At 42.0% G+C, this 16,922-nt stretch overlaps 1 protein-coding gene across 10 annotated transcripts in view; it reads right to left on the reverse strand.

Moving 5' to 3' along the window:
* The window catches only part of myt1lb (myelin transcription factor 1-like, b), a 113,272-nt gene that overhangs the window by 4,923 nt on the left and 91,427 nt on the right, over positions 1-16,922 (reverse strand). For 3 of the 10 annotated variants that reach the window (XM_085767710.1, XM_085767709.1, XM_085767712.1), the window contains exons 12-21: positions 11,621-11,869; positions 9,142-9,263; positions 8,565-8,627; positions 7,809-7,877; positions 6,761-6,823; positions 6,507-6,590; positions 3,273-3,494; positions 1,655-1,749; positions 865-968; positions 588-731 (exon numbers count right to left, since the gene is read on the reverse strand). In XM_085767710.1, the coding sequence (XP_085623836.1) occupies positions 588-731; positions 865-968; positions 1,655-1,749; positions 3,273-3,494; positions 6,507-6,590; positions 6,761-6,823; positions 7,809-7,877; positions 8,565-8,627; positions 9,142-9,263; positions 11,621-11,869 (1,215 nt within the window). The remainder of the gene's footprint in view (positions 1-587; positions 732-864; positions 969-1,654; positions 1,750-3,272; positions 3,495-6,506; positions 6,591-6,760; positions 6,824-7,808; positions 7,878-8,564; positions 8,628-9,141; positions 9,264-11,620; positions 11,870-16,922) is intronic. The other 7 variants (XM_085767711.1, XM_085767714.1, XM_085767713.1 and 4 more) reach the window with 6 other exon arrangements.

Consider the following 16,922-nt stretch of genomic DNA (forward strand, 5'->3'; position numbering starts at 1 on the left):
TAATTTTAAAAATGACATGCCACTTAGTGAAGGACGCTTGACTGAGGTTTAATTCATTCTTTTGTCAGTGAATAGTAACTGATCCAATATGCAAGAGGATATAATGAAGTAATGGCATTGTGAAGGATAAATTAGGACAACATAGAATCTGATTACAATAAAACTCTTAGCACCCTGGGTGTGTGTTATCTTCAAGAGACAAAAAAGAGAGAATGGAAAGATAGCAGATAGAATACAGTGATTGAAGCACACAGATGTTTTGTCAGTGATAACTCTACAAAAACAGGTTCCATCCTCAGGAATATCACTTTGTAATAAAGCCTTTAATAACAATACATCTCTTTATGGTTCAACATGAACAACTGAATGTAGTGATCATTTCTACCACTATGGAAAAACTACATGCCCAGTCAAACCTCATTTCACAACTCCCTCTCACTGGAAAGACAAGCAATGCTCCACATTTTCCAACCAAGCATGCACAATAGGCTGCAGGTTAAATGCACAAATAAATGAATAAGCTGCTATAATGCTACAGTTAGCAATGTTCTGCAACTTGCCGGCTTGCCGTTCCTGGTGACCCTTACCATATGAGGGAGCTGGACATTAGCTAAACTGTTAATCAGTGACTGGCTGAGGTTGGCCAGCTCATGCAGGAGAGATTCATTTTGCTGTTCAATCACCTTGTTTTCCTCCTCTATGGACTTCAGGTTGGATTCCATTGTCGTGATCTGAGGAGAGGAACGGCCAACGACAGGGTGTTACAGTGCGGCTTTGTGTGCTCAAAGCTACAGTAGATATCACCACTGCTGACTCACACTCACACAGGCTGGGCCGCAGCGCAGCAGGCAGGAGGTGACTTACCTGTGTTCTAAGTTTGATCATGTCTGCTTCCACTTGTGAATTAGATTCACTTAAATCTTTGATTTCCTCATCCAGCTGTTTGATATCCTCTTCATGCTCCAGCCCTGCAGAGGAGGAGCAGTGTTAGCACTGACACCATACCGCAAAAAAACCTCGGTCATAAATTAGATTAACAGCCTTTATGCTTCAATTTACGGAAAAGGATTAGGGCCACTGTGGTATAAAAAAAAAGAATTTATTAATCAGAAATCTCAGAATTCTGACTTTAATCTCAAAAAATCTGGAGCTCTGGAGATTTTTTTTTCTTTTTCAAAAAAAAATAAAAAAATAAAAAAATCACTTTGGCCCTAATCCTCTTCCGTATATTTCATTCCGTATATATTTTTGACTGTCTTCATCTTTACAACTGGACCGGGTCAGGTCACTTCAAGCTGATCAAGGCTCACATCATCAAGGCAGTCTCACAGGTTAATTATGCTATGATCTCGTCACATTCACATTCGCATTCACATTCCATTTCCTAAGTCTTGGAAAAAGCAGATGGAGAACAGCTACAGGCCAGCTCCCATATTACATGTGTGATTACTGCTCATAAGGCCAGACTGGAGCCACTCTTCTCATCATTTACTCCATACTCCTGAATGGCTGTTTATTTCCAATCAAAGCTTTCACTCCACACACACACATCCTCCTGATTGGTTTAATAAATGAAGCTGGAACTCTGTTCAGTTAATTATTTGACATCCATGTTCCTGATTGGCTGTACTGTGTGGGTGGTAGCTGTAGTTACCGTTACTGGCACGTTGCTGCTTTATTGTTAGCATTTCCACTCCGGAGAGCCTGGCTTTCCTCATGGCGGAGGTGGCGCGCGGACAACCCGACAGACTGGAGGCAGAAAGAAGAATGAAGGACTGTCTCGCTACATTCAACACACATAACCAAGGAATGCAGCTTATAGACGGTTTATATATAGCCAGGCTGAGAATAAATATTTCATCAGTGTCTTCAGGTACATGAGTTTACAATGAGTTTAAATGAAGCAGGGAAAATCATAAGAAGGCAGAGCAGTCCTCACCCTCCTTAACAAATCAAACACACTTGTATGTATGTGTATATGTATTTGCTATAATCACTTGCTAATAAGGAGGGAAACAATTTCTTCAGCCTTGTCCCATATGTCATCCAAATCTGCATATTTCTTACTTTTCAATTATAAAATACATGTTGTTGGGATATTTTACAATCTTCAATTAGTTTCTCCCCATACAAACAGTCTATTAAGAATTCTTAAAATCACATAAATATTTCAAGCACAGGTTTAATATTTCTACTATCACTTGTGGAAAGTACGTTTTGTACTGTGATGGGTTTTAAGTTGCTTATAGGTTTCCATGTTTGACTTGTACCAGACACCAAGCTCACAGAACTGTTTGTAATTTGAATTATCATCATGTTTTCCAATTCAGATTTTAAAAATGTAAATCGCTACCACTCGTATATAAACACAAACTTTTCTACCGATGTTATGACCGTTTTGATTTTTCACATGATTTCACAAACATCTGTCAGTCCTATTTTGCAGTTAAATTTTCCAATTCAATTCTGAATTCAGTTGGTGGGTTGTTTGCTTTCATTGACACAAAACTGTCAATTAAATCTCATCAAACCACACCAACACTCTTGATGGATCACATTATTTGTTTTTGTTTTTTTGGAGAGTTACACTTGTAATAAATAAAACATGAGGGAGTTGTATTGCAAACTTTAAATTTACATTTAAAGCAGAAGTAAGCGATCCGGTCGTTTTGGCTAATGCTGCGTTCCAGGTAGGCTTTTGAAACCGTAAATTACGGCTTCAAGTCACGACTTACGACTTTGTAGCGTTCCAGGCAACCCGTAAATCGTGTTTTTCCGACCTGTTGCCTGTGAAAGTGCACTATAACGGCCACTCGTAATTTTCGACCCGTGAACTCGCACCAGATCAAACTGGTACGACTTCACAGGTCGGAAAAACACGAGTTACGAGTTGCCTTGAACGCACCATAATTTCTTGTCAGCCGATGGAGTTAGCAGCCCCCGCCCTCATCATGGATCTATTGGTCCTTGCCCCTACGTCACCACATTCACGCACATCCCTTGGCTGCACACACAATGGCACACACAGCCCTTTATGCCGTTCTTTCTCCTCATTGGATAAAACTTGTAGGATACAAGAAAAGTTTTCTCCTCGGCTCAGAGCAGAGCAGAGGGACTGAGAGACCCGTGTTTCGGTCGAAACACTCTATGTAAGTGATTGCTGTCGGAAGATATAACTATTTAAGACTTATATTAACACAAATATATCGCTTACTTCTGCTTTAAGCTGAGCACATATAAACTTTAAAAAGTTCTTTACTGCCCCGACCCACCTTCGATGTGTCAGGAAGCTGCCGCTGACGTGACCCGAGCCGTCGCAGCCCGGCGTGGGGCAGGACATCCCCTCCGTCTTGCCAGACTTCCATGTGAACTGAATGCCGTTTAGGTAGCCGTCCTTTTGTCTCTTGGCTGCTATGGGACACCCAGATGCACTTCTATGGGAGGCATACTTCCCCGTCACGTGTCCCTGACCGTCACAACCTGGGACCGGACACCTGGGGGACAGAGGGAAACAACGGTCTGAACAGGCTCTTGGAGACAATATTTTCCTTCAAAGAGTAAACTGCTGAGTCTCAGCCGCCTGCTGGCTCTTATACACTACAGTCTGTTTGCCTCCGGAACACAGAAACACCGTACATTATAGCCATTTCTCTGTTTCCCTCTATCTCCTTTGCTTTGATATAAACAAAGATATGATCATCTTATTTTAAAGCTGTCCCAGTGGCAGCCTTATCACACTTCTGGAATGCTGACAGTGCATCAACACCAGCGCTAATCAGATGTAATCAGGCAGTAAATTATTCCAAATGTCAGACCAGGTGAAATGGATTTTGGCTAAAGCTAGCATCAGTTGTGAAACTATCAAATGGCTGCTTTTAGTTCAACTTCATGGCTTTTTGGCTGCGGAATAGATACAGGGTGTTTAATCTGCACTATTTCAGTATATCTGAAATATTTCCTTTAAAAATATAGATCAGAATCAAAGGATTTTGCTGAACTAATCCGTTGAACCCAGCCCAAAATCTGAACCTGGAGTGATTACACTGAATTACATTGCATCTACCAATTCAACTGTCTGCCTCCGTTAAAAATGGTCCTTCACTTTCTTTCTGTAGAGTTGCCAGTGCGGATATGTATATGCCCGTATATCAAGATAGATGTTACCATATATATATATATACACATCTATATATCTATACATCTCTCTCTGTCTGTCCTATATATAGGACTGATCCTATGGTCCTATATAGGACTGATCCTATGGTCCTATATCGGACAGACTGTGTATGCCTACAATATAGGTACACACACATAATTACATGCATATTAGTACATACATATTAGTGTAAGCTAGATGTACACACACACATTTATATATATTTGTTTTCTGCCAAAATTACACTACAATCTGTCATCAGATGAATCTTCACTTGAAACTGAGGTTGAACATTTGTACATTTTGTGGAGCTGTGTTCTATTCCTGTGAGATTTCATATAACTGACTGTGGAAAACTGACTGTAACTGACTGTTCTTTACCCTTTCCACCAATGTGTTTAATTACGCACAGATCTAGTCAGCCCATAGACACTACAGTCTGAGCATGCCTGTAATATTTTACTCTCTACACAGCTGTGATATATTTTGACTAATGACTCATGCTGGTGTAAGAAATACTGCTCTAGAAAGGTCTTTCATCCTCACTTACCAATGACTGCACTATTTTGTATCTTCTTAGGGGAAGATTGGATACAAGATCAAGCCATACATGTTTCAGCAGACTAGTCCAGATATCTGCACCACATCAGTGACCTAGGAGCCAGGACTGGGCAGAAAACAAAGCCAGACTTGTACTGCTGGGGCTAACGTAACAGTCCATTGGAGCCCAGCTGACCGTCGTCCAGAAATAAATAATGCTCAGTTGGAAGAGCCTGGTCAGTGCAGCTTTGTGTCTCTTGCCACAGGGGCATTACAACAGGTTAGGAAATAGTATATGTACAGTAAATTACTGGGCTATAAAAGGAGAAATCTTATGGTTCCTGCACTGTATTCATATATAGTATAAAGCTAGATTATGGCCATTTCAAAATATAGGTCTTTGTTCTATATTACTGTGAAGGTATCAAAGCATCAGTCTTGAGAAATACACACAGCCTGTATTCAGAAACAGTTCAGAAAGACTTCTGTAAATTTATGATGTCACAATAAGGCAGTCACCACTCTCCAATCAGACGAGAGGCTAAGAGCCTCTTCTCCTCTGATTGGCTCAAGAGAGAAGATGTAAAACTACACTGAGATTACTTTTATCTATTTATTTTGTTTTAACAGAGTATTTAAAGGGACAACGAGGAGTTTTGGAAAAGCGAAGTGTTTTCACACTACATTTATGAGCCTCATGTTTTCATTCATCAAGAATTAAAGTCAGAGGTTCAAAGAGGTTCAGTTACCGTCGTAGTTCCGACCATAAACTGCAATACGGCGGCGTTATTCTCATGAGCGTCCGCGAACCCGAAAGTAAGGAAACGCTGGTCGGCTCGCCCAGCATTTCCACCATTAATTAAAATAACAAAATAACGATAGAGACAAAACAATATATTTATCGAAAACGGAGCCATTAACAAGTGTGGGTAGCGTAGATTCATCCACATTAACATGAGACTTTTTTATAACCAAATAGAAGCTCCTTGTTGTCCCTTTAACTGTGTTTTTAATGAAATATGTATTTCTCTTACAGTGAGCCGAAGGCAATTTTCCACAATGGTGGACAATAAAGTTTTATTGTATTGTATTGTATTTACTTAAAAACACACAAGCGGTATATTTTCCTCTGAATATCAGCAATGTGGACCTTTAACTTTTTCCTCTGACTTCTTACTGTGATGTTTCACTGTCAGAAGAGCACAGTGACTGACAAAGACACGCTGCTAAGAACTCAACAGAATGGCCAAAGTGATGCTGCAGCGCCAGAGAAATCAATGCAGTTGCAGGGCTGAGACCTGAGAAGCCCACTGTGGAATTTAGGTAAAGTCCAATCAATCTCCCTCTGTCTCTCTCTCCTCTCTGCTTGCCTCTCTATCTTCCCCTACCTGTGTGTCTGCAGGAGTTCTCCAGAGACTGCAGAGGAACACCCTCCCCTCCCCCCTCCTCTCTCTAAACTGCTACAAGCCTGCACTTCTGAAGTTTCCCCTTCAACCTTTAGATTTGGGTTGAGGCTCGACACTCGTAGCACATTTGTCTTGTCAGAGCTGATTCTCATTTTCTTGCTTGCATCAGTGCGTGTCATAGAGCAAGGTTCTGATTTTTAATCAGATCAATCTGTTCCCATTCACACAGCTTTTGTGCGTCATTCTAAAAAGGGAAAAAAGTAAAATCATTTTTCATGCGTCTCATGAGAAATGTGTGAAGTAAGCTGAGATCAGTGAGCGGTGCTGGGTAGCAGCATGAGGAGTTTCACTATCAGGCTTTTTAAAGGGAAACAGAAGACTGATGATCAGTGTCTGCACTGTACCTGATAGGCTCCTGGTCCTCCTTGTTCTCTTTACTGTGGATGATCTTTATCCCACTTTTCCTGGCCCGTGGACACCCTGAGAGACTGCAGATAAATGACAGTGTAAGAATGTTGAAGCATAAAGTCTGTGTGTGTGTGTGAGGGTTGGGGTGTAGAGTTACAATGAGAACGTTAGAATGTATGGGAGATAGAAAAGAGAGGTGTGTGTGTGTGTGTGTGTGTGTGTGTGTGTGTGTGTGTGTGTGTGTGTGTACCTTCTGTGTGAGGCGTAGTTGCCAGTGATATGTCCCGAACCATCGCACCCTGGTGTCGGGCACCTGGGGCAGAAAACACAAAAAGGGCTGAGGGTCTACAGCAAAAGGTGCAGTGTCCTAGTTTCCACTAAACACAACTTATTAAGTAAATATTACAGTAATAAACCTACATCTGCAATATGACTACAACAAATGGCTCCAGGATTATCAAAGCTCTAACTTTTCTTAGTTCTTCCTGGAGACAGAAATCTTTAAAACTGGTCATTGATATATAGATTTATCTTTAATGGCCATTTGTACTGTGGGGAGAGGTACAGTATGTGCAATCAGTCAATCATTCACCACCACTCCAGTGAGTCGTGTAACAAGGACAACATGGTCTCATCTCTAAACGCAACAAAACACTATTCAACTCATCTGTGCTCTATTTTTCCTTCTTACAGCATGAGCACAATGATGGTACTGTATATATACTGCTTGGTCAGTGACCACTGATTGTGTACTACCTTTTTATGATGGATTGGATGATACTATAAATCCATTAGTGCATGAAAATGGTCACTATACATTTGGACAACACTATGAAATGGTAAACCCCCAATAGAGCCCACTATATAGGGAGTAGTAAGTGATTTTGCACACAGCCAGTGTGTGTGTGTCTGTGTGTGTGTTCATGGTAACAAAGAGAAATGTCACCCAGTGTGACAGTGTGGCTCACTGATGTGCTTTTAATAGTGTTGAGCAACAATGGAGCTCTATGGCACAGAGGAAATACTATATATCAGACTTTGAATACACACACAATACTTAATTATAATTAGTGTGATCAATTCATTTTGGGGTTTAGTCTTTTTTAATGGATTTTTATGACAAGAAGCAAAATAAAGAAAGTCATCAGTCTGCTTGTAATTATTGTTCTTAAAGGGGAGTGTAATGAATCTCACTGAGCAGTGCTTCACCTGACCACTTGTACAACCTAACACTGAACAGGCTGAACTCACACAGGACACACACATCATGTATGACATCGAGTCATCTCACGTCTTACTTGAGCTCTTGTGCGTTGTTGGCCAGCATACTTCGAATGCTTTTATCAGCTAAAGGGCAACCTGAGAGGCTGGAAAATACACCAGGGCAACATTAGTTACAACGCAGTGACAACACACCCCAACAGCCCGCACTCATATTTACATATACTACACAAAACACATGTGTACTGTACATAAAACATCAATCAGATAATGCAAAGAAAAGCCATGATGCAAGTGCAAGGAGCTGATAAGAAAACACTTTAACCCTCTGAGTATTTGAAGTTCTATGTAACAAGCATCTTCTACTCTACAGGACAGTGTGGACAGAAAATCGCACTTGAACTTCATCAGAATTGTGGTACATGTCAGTCTCCACACTCAGTCCTTTAAGACTCATCTCGCACTGTAACACGGCAATTCTGCATAAGTCCTCTTGGTCTGAATGGTAAATGCTTAGTCCGCATTGCACTATGAGAAAGGGCCTGGAGGACCGAATAACATCAGCTTAGAAGGCTTTAGACACAACCCATTGAGATGTAATTTCATCCCAGGGTCCGGCTTAAAAAATGAGCATGTATCCAATCTTTAATTAATTTAGTCTTATGTTTTTGATTGCTTTGTTTCAGGATGTCAAGCTGCTAATAGTCAAAGGGCTAACAAATAAGAGAGAGACAGACATTCTGCCTGCAGGTGTTTGACAGCATAGTCGAGGTAAGCTGAAAACAATAAAGAGAAATAGACTTAGAATCCACCAGGAGAAAAGGAAGTCACACCTTCGATGTGAGGAGAAATTGCTCGTCAAGTGACCACTTCCATCACACCCCGGTGTGGGACATCTGCCTCCGGAAAAATAGACAGATTTATAAGCCCAAAGGGAAGGAGAAGAAAAATGTGAAAATTAGAGAAAAAGGGGATCGTCTCAGATTCTTTTCTTTTTTGGTTTTCATTGTTTCCAGTTTAGCTTCACTGTCTGTGATTAATACTGTGGTCCCTGAGATCAGCTACACTTGATATAACACGATACTGACTACTAGTGTTGTGTCTGATAGAGATAAAAGCATCAAAAGAGGGGAACTACAATAAAGGCATCAGTAGAAGCTACCAGATCTTAAATCAGTGTGGACAAATGGATAACGCTGTTCAATTAAAAGAAAAAAAAAAGGAATATAAATAAATAAAAGTCTTATAGCAAGCCACTGCCAGCAGCACAGGATGGGAGGAGGGGGGCGGTGAGGGGGTTGTGGGAGTTTTTAACTGGCTGAAAAATAAAAGAAAGAAATGAGATGGCGGTGAAAGCAGAGCATGGGTGGGTTAGTGGGGTTGCGGGGTCGTGGGGGAGGGGGCTCTTACGTTATCAGGTCCTTCTTACTCTCCTTGCACTGAATATACTTGGGCTTGGGGCTGGGCATGTTCACATCTGTGGTGTAGGAGCGGTCCTCCAGCAGGTCCTGGAAGGGATCCAGGTCATCCGGCTGAGGTGGAGGGAGAACAGAGGGAAGAGGAGGGGAGGGAGGGGAGGAGGAAGAGGAGGAGGACAAAGAGGGAGAGAGTGAGAGAGCTGTCACTCCATCATTATATTTTGTTAAGAAATCATGCTTCATAAGTGTCAAAGTTGGCGTATGTTCTATCATCTCCTTTTTTCTCCCATTCTTCCTAACTAGAGATGCACCGATATCGGCTCCGATATTGACTAATTAGCTGGATTGGATATCGGATGAATGAGGCCGATCCAGCATTCCGATCCAGTCTTTTCTTTTTTATTAATATCATACACATGAATACAGTTACAGCGATCTAGTGTTTCTTTTTGCTGCTAATGTAGCCTACACTTTGTTATTTGTTAATAAATAATATTAAGTACATTTATATCTGTGTTAATTTGTTACCTTTATTTTAACAAGGCTAAATATTTATGTCAAGCCTGATGCCTTCACTCACATGGCGAGGTATGGGCCTACGGTTCATTCATTCAACAGTAGTATCGGATCGGTATCGGGTATCGGCCGATACGCTCAGCCCAGGTATCGGTATCAGATTGGATCGGAAAAAATTGGATCGGTACATCTCTAATCGTTCCTAACCCAGCTGTCTGTGCACATGTGTGTGTGTGGTAAAATAAAACACACACACGCACATACTACATGCACGCGCTTGTCGGACCATAGAGCCGTGTCAATTTAAATACTAACGGCTGAGCCTGTGTGACGATTGAGCTTCACCTGTCAATCTCACAGAGGTAGAAAACAGAATCCCTGGGCGGAAATAATGACTCAGTGCCAAATGAACAGTGTGTGTGTGTGTGTGTGTGTGTGTGTGTGTATGCGGAGGCTCACTCATGGGTATGTGCATGTTCACACAGCATGCTTGTGTGTAGTGTGTGTGAGTGGGTACAGAGCATTCAGGGAGTTGGCTGGGTGTAATTCTTGTAATGCACCAGCGGGTCACTAGATGGCACTGTGGTGCAGCGTCAGGCCGTGTGCCTGTGTTGGTGTGGGGCTGTGCTTTGTCTGCAGTGCACACACACAGCCAGGGCACATCGGCTGTTGATGCAAATCCTCTTTCCCTTTTTCTTCCATGCTTGCAGTGTATATACAGTAATGCCCATAAAGAGACAGGCCCAGATACAGCCCAAATTATCCAGCGCTCAAGCTGTCTCCGAGTGTGTGATGCTGGGTCAGCCAGTGAGCTTCTCCAATTAAAGGGAGCGTTAGCCTGAGAGGCAGCAGGCAGCAAGGAGAAGCACACATGCATACATACACAGATGCACAGCAAAAGTAGGCTGGGGATGAAGCTCGCATATACATGCAGACGCACTCCCAAAGAGACATGGGTACAGACATGCACATACCCATATGAATATTCACACATACACACATACACAGCAACAGACGCACATGTACTGTACAGGCAAGCGCCTCCACACACTGACAGGCGCACCCAACAGTGCTGCATTGATTTCCAGCAGTTCTTTGATGAGATGAGCCATTTCGATTCCCTCCCAAGGTGCTACTTTGCATAATTCATTTTGGAGAAGAGCGAAATGTAAAAACAGAAAGCCAGCATGCAGGGAGCATGATACAAACAGAGCAGATACCTCTGTGTATGGCAACGCCGACATCAATTAACATGCAGATTCATTAGGTTTCCCTCAAAAACCCCTCATATGACTTTCTAATGATTCCAAATATGTAACAGCGAGTCAGACGGAGAGGTAAGAAACCTAGAGGAGAATCAGACGGCAAGGCAAATGTTTGACTTGGAGGCACTGTGTTGAATCAGTGGTTTGGAGGGAGATAATTTGGGCTGAGACACACAGAGCAGACAGAATAAACGACGCATGCCAACTGCACGGCTTCAAAAGCCGCAAACTGTGATCTATGACAGTTACAAAGTTATCACTTTTCAGTCAAATCTCTCCCATTTTTATTCTTCTTTTCATCATTTGAGTAATTATCCTGATTAAAACCAAGTATATTGCATAGTTTTTAATATTACTTGATTTTTAATAGGATCGGCAAAATAAGCTAAGCTTCAGTCTACACTTTTTTGTTCTAAATGTCTATTGTAAACTTTCTTTAATTACTTATTGTATTGTTATACTTATTGCATATTTTCTGTTTTGTTACTTTTATTTTTTTTAGACCTTGTCTCGCTGCTGTATTTATGTTGAGATGTAATTTCTACTGTACAATGAGGTGTCATGTCAAGACCGAAATAAACTAAACTAACTAAAATAAAATAAAAATGGCAAAATGCGGAATCCACCTCAGCCACGACATTTGAAATCAAACGTATTTACAGCACGGTTCCTGGTTATTTCTGCCTTTACCTCTTTCTCGTCCTCATCTATGTGTTTGATCTTGGTGTAGTCTACTGGCAGGTCCCAGCAGTCAGCAGCATCCCCCATGCCGTAGCAGTGGGAGCCCAGCAGGGCAGCTTGCCTCTGGGGGGACATGGGCTCTAGAGGGGTGAGCACAGAGTCCCCTCCACCTCCACCACCACCACCACCACCGCTGCACAGACGCTTGCTCATACTCAGGTCCAACGTACCGTTCTCATCAACATCTAGACCGGGGCTCTGGAAGGTGCATGCGGATGTGGTGTTCATGGGTATGTGCGTGTGGGAGTAAAAGGTCAGTGTTTGTGGAGAAAATGTGTGTGTGTGCATGGTGTGTTATCAGTCAGATGATTATGAGAGAATGGTAAAAGGAAGCGCAGGACATAAGGAGACAGGGATGGAGAGAAAGGGATAAAAGAGAGAGAGAGTTTCTGATTACATAGCAGTCAAACATATTCATATTCTGGGATCAGAGCTGGGCAAAACAGTGGCTGAATACATGATGAATGCTCGTGACGTACATGAAAAGTGCTTGAACTTGTGAACTTTTTCAGATGTCTGGAGAGATGGATCAAGAACACTCACAGTTCAAATGTCTGAAACAATATTCCAATTTATTTTTTGCCCAAGTCTGCTCTAGCATGAAACATGAGACACTTGCAGTGTACAGTAAAAAACGTAGCGTGACACTGGTAGGAGGGTCAGAAGAAGAAGAGGTCATCAGTGCTCCAGGACGAGTGCATCCCTCTGTGAACCCCTCCTTCCCTCTCTCCTTCTCTCTCTGTCTCTCTCTTTCCTTCCATCCCGCTGTAGTCTGTAATGTGCAGTCAGTAGGATGTGTGTGTGTGTGTGACTTTGCGTTGTGTGTGTGTGTGAGCCTAATGCGAGTGGACATCACACGGGGGGCAGGGGCTGGGGGTGAGGGTTGGGGTGGGGTGGGGTTGAGGGCAGTGATGAGCAGCCGTGGCTGGAGCTATGCTGCTACTGCTGCTGCTGCTGCTGCTGCTGCTGCTGCTGCTGCAAACCAGAAACCAGAGGCCCAACTGTACTGTGGTGGACAAAGTGGGTCACATCCAATAAGATTGACTGCTCACTAAAAGTATTCACTTTGCCCCCTGAGTATACGTGTGCATCCATATACTTGTACATACACTTTAAAAAAAAACCTCAGATCTCTGATGATATATTTCTATATTTTGAGTATATCGATGGCCGAAATGCAAAACCTCCTATCTGCAGATTTTTCTGAATTGCAGATTTCAGTCTGTCTGCAAGATAGTTCGCTGTGCTGCACCGGTAATTAAAGGTAGTGAACCTACTCCTATGACAATGACTATAGGGATTATGGCAATAGGCAAATTTGCCAAAATGTTGAACTATCCCTTTAAGGATAACGCTAGTATACTGCAACGTAATAACTATTACCTTACCTGTCCCATCTTTTTACCTGAAAACAAACTTTGTTTCATTTTTAATTAACCTTTAATTATTAACATAATTTAGAGCATTGTTTTGTAGAACGTCTTCCAACTTGCACCAAGTAGCTCCTTTCTGTAAAATGATCTAGGAAAAGTGGGGGAAAACCTCTTATCTGCACTTTGTGAGGCACTAATACAGTGGTTCCCAACCTATTTTAGCTCATGACCCCATTTGACATCACAAATTTTCACCAAAGATACACCAGCTCGATATTTTTATAGGCTGCATTTTGTTTGAGCTTGATCTATATTTGAGAAAGTGAAAGTATAGAATACAGTTTAAGTTTAAGATTGTGTTTGGTGTTTTTAATCATAATTTTAAAAAGAATAATAATTAGTTTAAAAAATATTTTTATCAGTAATTTTTTTTTTTATCAACTACTAGACATTTCAGGCGACCCCCATTTGAATTCCAGGCGACCCCACGTGGGGTCCCAACCCCAAGGTTTGAAAACACTGCACTAATACCCAGTCAGAATTCTTATAGTAATATAGTCCAAAAACAGTGTATTATGTATTGGATACCTTTGACAAATAGCATTCTAGTTTTTTTTTAGTTAGTACATTTTTCAGGTAGGAGGTTTTGCGTTTCAGCCTTGATATAGTATCTATCTATCTATATATCTATATATGATAGATCATTGATTAATTAATGACCCTCTTGATATTATATATATTTATATATATACACAGTATATATCAAGAGGGTCATTAACCCTCTGGGATCATATTTCAGTTGCTATGCATGTGTTGATCTCTGCATTCTCTTCAATATCCCTGTCTTTTTTCATCTGCTCTCTCCTGGTCATCCTCCTTGTTTCCTTGCACTCCCTCTCATGAGCAGAGATGCCCGCTCTAATGCTTATTCCAGCCGACAGTGTCCCTGGGGGTGGATTCTCCTGGTGTCTGAAGCCAAAAACCTCTGTGACGCACATGGACCCGAGCGCACGGGGTGACAGAGGTGATAGGACACAAATACTGCAGGCTGAACCAAGGATTTCAAATAGTCCAAAAAAAAAAAAGGGTAATAAAACATTGCAACTGCTCGGTCATTAGTCTGTGGAGGAAAATAACTCATGGTGAACTATAGGTACGATAAAAACCTCGGGATTCACACCAGACAAGACAAACATGGAGATGATGGGCTGTTCATTATAAAGCTTAACAAGCACAACACAATCTGAACCTTTATCTGTCTGCAAAACTGCTCAGATGACATGACTGTATGATGTTAGGTGTCTGCTTCTATCTCTCACTATTAAAGCTCCACTACAAGCAGGAGGAGTAAAGTACTGTAAGAGCAGCGGTCTGTGTTATGTAAAGGTCATGCTGCGCTGAGGAGAGCCAGCCGACGGTGCACGCTCCCCGCGCGCTGCCGTGACTCGGCCGTGTCGTTGTGAATATGCTCAGCGGACTGCCCTCTCCTTGTCAGCCATTGTGTTGTATGTCACTGTCCAATTAACGTGACCCACCCCTTCATATTGAATAAATGAGGTTGATATGTGAAGGACGTGCCCCCCATCCCCTCCCACCAACTTCATCTGAGGCCGTCCCCCTTTGTCGCTCTGACCCCGCGGTAACCTCTGTCGCCACGGTGTCTCTGGGAGTAAGAAGGTCAGAGCGTGAGAGGTCACTTGCTAATTCCTGCCACATTACTTCTGCCCACCTACCCCAGGTCTTAAAATAAAAGCAGCACCGTGCTGTCCTCCTCTCTGGCCCGTGCCCCCCCCCCTCTGCTCACGTCTCACTGTTTCGCTCGGCTTGTTCCTTCTCTTCCTGTGACCACCGCTCCCTTACCCTCTACTTATGAAACATTTGTTGTTGTTTGATGCCTGTTTATGTTTTCGAGTGCGGTTAGGTAGTATGCTGACACTCAGATTATCTTATTTTGGCTAAATGCTGGGATGTCCTTGGAGTCGTTCCCAGCTTCGCTGAGGGAAACACAGCCTCTGTAAAGCTGAGGGTTTAAAAATGTGCTGCTAGCTTACTGTCAAAGTCATTTTTTTAAAAGTACAAATAAATTCCAAGATTTAATATGAAGAGCCATTTGAAAATATATAGAAGCTTCAACATGATGAACCTGACAGATATATAATTATATATTATAATGAGAAAATATTCGTTTCTATTTCAAGAAAGACATTTGTTCCATTTTTAACACTTAACAGAAACATTGATTGTTATAATATATCACTTGAGGTTGTAATACTGTGTGTGTGCATGTGTGCCTATGTGTGTGAAACTGAGCCTTAAAATGAGCATTTAGGACTTAGGTAACTTTGTGATGTCACAACAAACAGTCAACACCCTCAGCCCGGCCACCATCCAACCTCACAGGACTTGGTTTCTTTGTATGTTTACCTGTCACTGCTGATTCTGCTACAGTATATCCACTACCTGCTGTTTTATGGGCTGGTTGTTCTGAGGCTTTGTGTTAATGTGCAGTGATATTTCAAATAAACACCAAATGTGTAAAATATGGGAACTTTCATTTTATGTTGCACCATTTAACTATTTCATTTAAGGAGTTACCTGGCAGAAAAGCTGTAGACCAGTGTCAGAGCAGGCTAATGTCACAGAACACAACTCGCACTTAAAGGGATAGTTCACCCAAAATTCAAATTTAACTCATCATCTACTCACCCTCATGTCGACTAAGAGCTGTGAGAATTTTCAGAGTCCTCTGTGCCTTCTCTGAGTTACAGGGGGGTCCGCACAGCAGTATTTGTCCATATAATGGTTGTCAATGGATACCAACTTTCTTCGTCCAAAAAGACACACCAAAAAACATCCAAATACCTCCATACTGCTCGTCTGTAATGTCCCTCTGTTATTGAAGCCCTGACATGAGAAATTGTTCTGCCGGTCAGGAAGAGCAGTGAACTGAGACACTGGGAGCTTCCGCTACAAACAAACTTAAAATATAGACTTATTTAATTTTTTTCGGAACAATTTCTCATGTCGGGGCTTCAATACAAGAGGGACATTACAGACGAGCAGTATGGAGGTATTTAGATGTTTTTTGGTGTGTCTTTTTGGACGAAGAAAGTTGGTATCCATTGACAACCATTATATGGACAAATACTGCTGCGCGGACCCCCCTGTAACTCAGAGAAGGAACGGAGGACTCTGAAAATTCTCACAGCTCTTAGTTGACATGAGGGTGAGTAGATAATGAGTGAAATTTGAATTTTGGGTGAGCTATCACTTTAAAAACACAACTTTGTATGTGTTACAAGGGATTCCCCTCAAACAGAATTTCTGTGTAACTGCCTTTCCATTTCCAGTTTCCATTATTCTAACTCTAAAGCAGCATTTGACTTCAAGACATTAAACACACACAGCTCACTTCAGTCCTTTAGTCGACCCAGCTACCAATAAATTCAATGAGTAGACAGAGAGACAGAGAAACAAGCAGAACGCCGGAGAAAAAAAACAAAACAAAGTGGTGAATAAGGTTGTGGGAATAGATGTGCGAATGTGTGAGTGTGTGTGTCTCATTCAGACATAGAACAGAACAGTGTGCGCCACGAGGTGAGGTGTTGAGATGAAAGAAGAAGAAAAGAAACCTGATCTGAAAGTCTGATCTGAAATCTGAAGGCTCCTGTCTTCCCATCCTGCCCTGAGAGCATCCTGGCCGTCTGGCCCCGGAGCAGGAGAAGGACAGAAGAGAAAATGAGATAGGACCAGAGGAAGAGCTGACTGCTTCAGGCGTTTGTAGCCGCCACCTTTTTTTTTCTTCTTTTTTCTTTTTTTCGGAAGCATGTTGCTTTTGGCTTTTTTCACTTTCCTCTTCCTCCGTTCTTTCCTTTGAA

Source organism: Trachurus japonicus, chromosome 22 (genome assembly GCF_045865225.1).
Source record: "Trachurus japonicus isolate A0001 chromosome 22, Traja_1.0".
Lineage (NCBI taxonomy): Eukaryota > Metazoa > Chordata > Actinopteri > Carangiformes > Carangidae > Trachurus > Trachurus japonicus.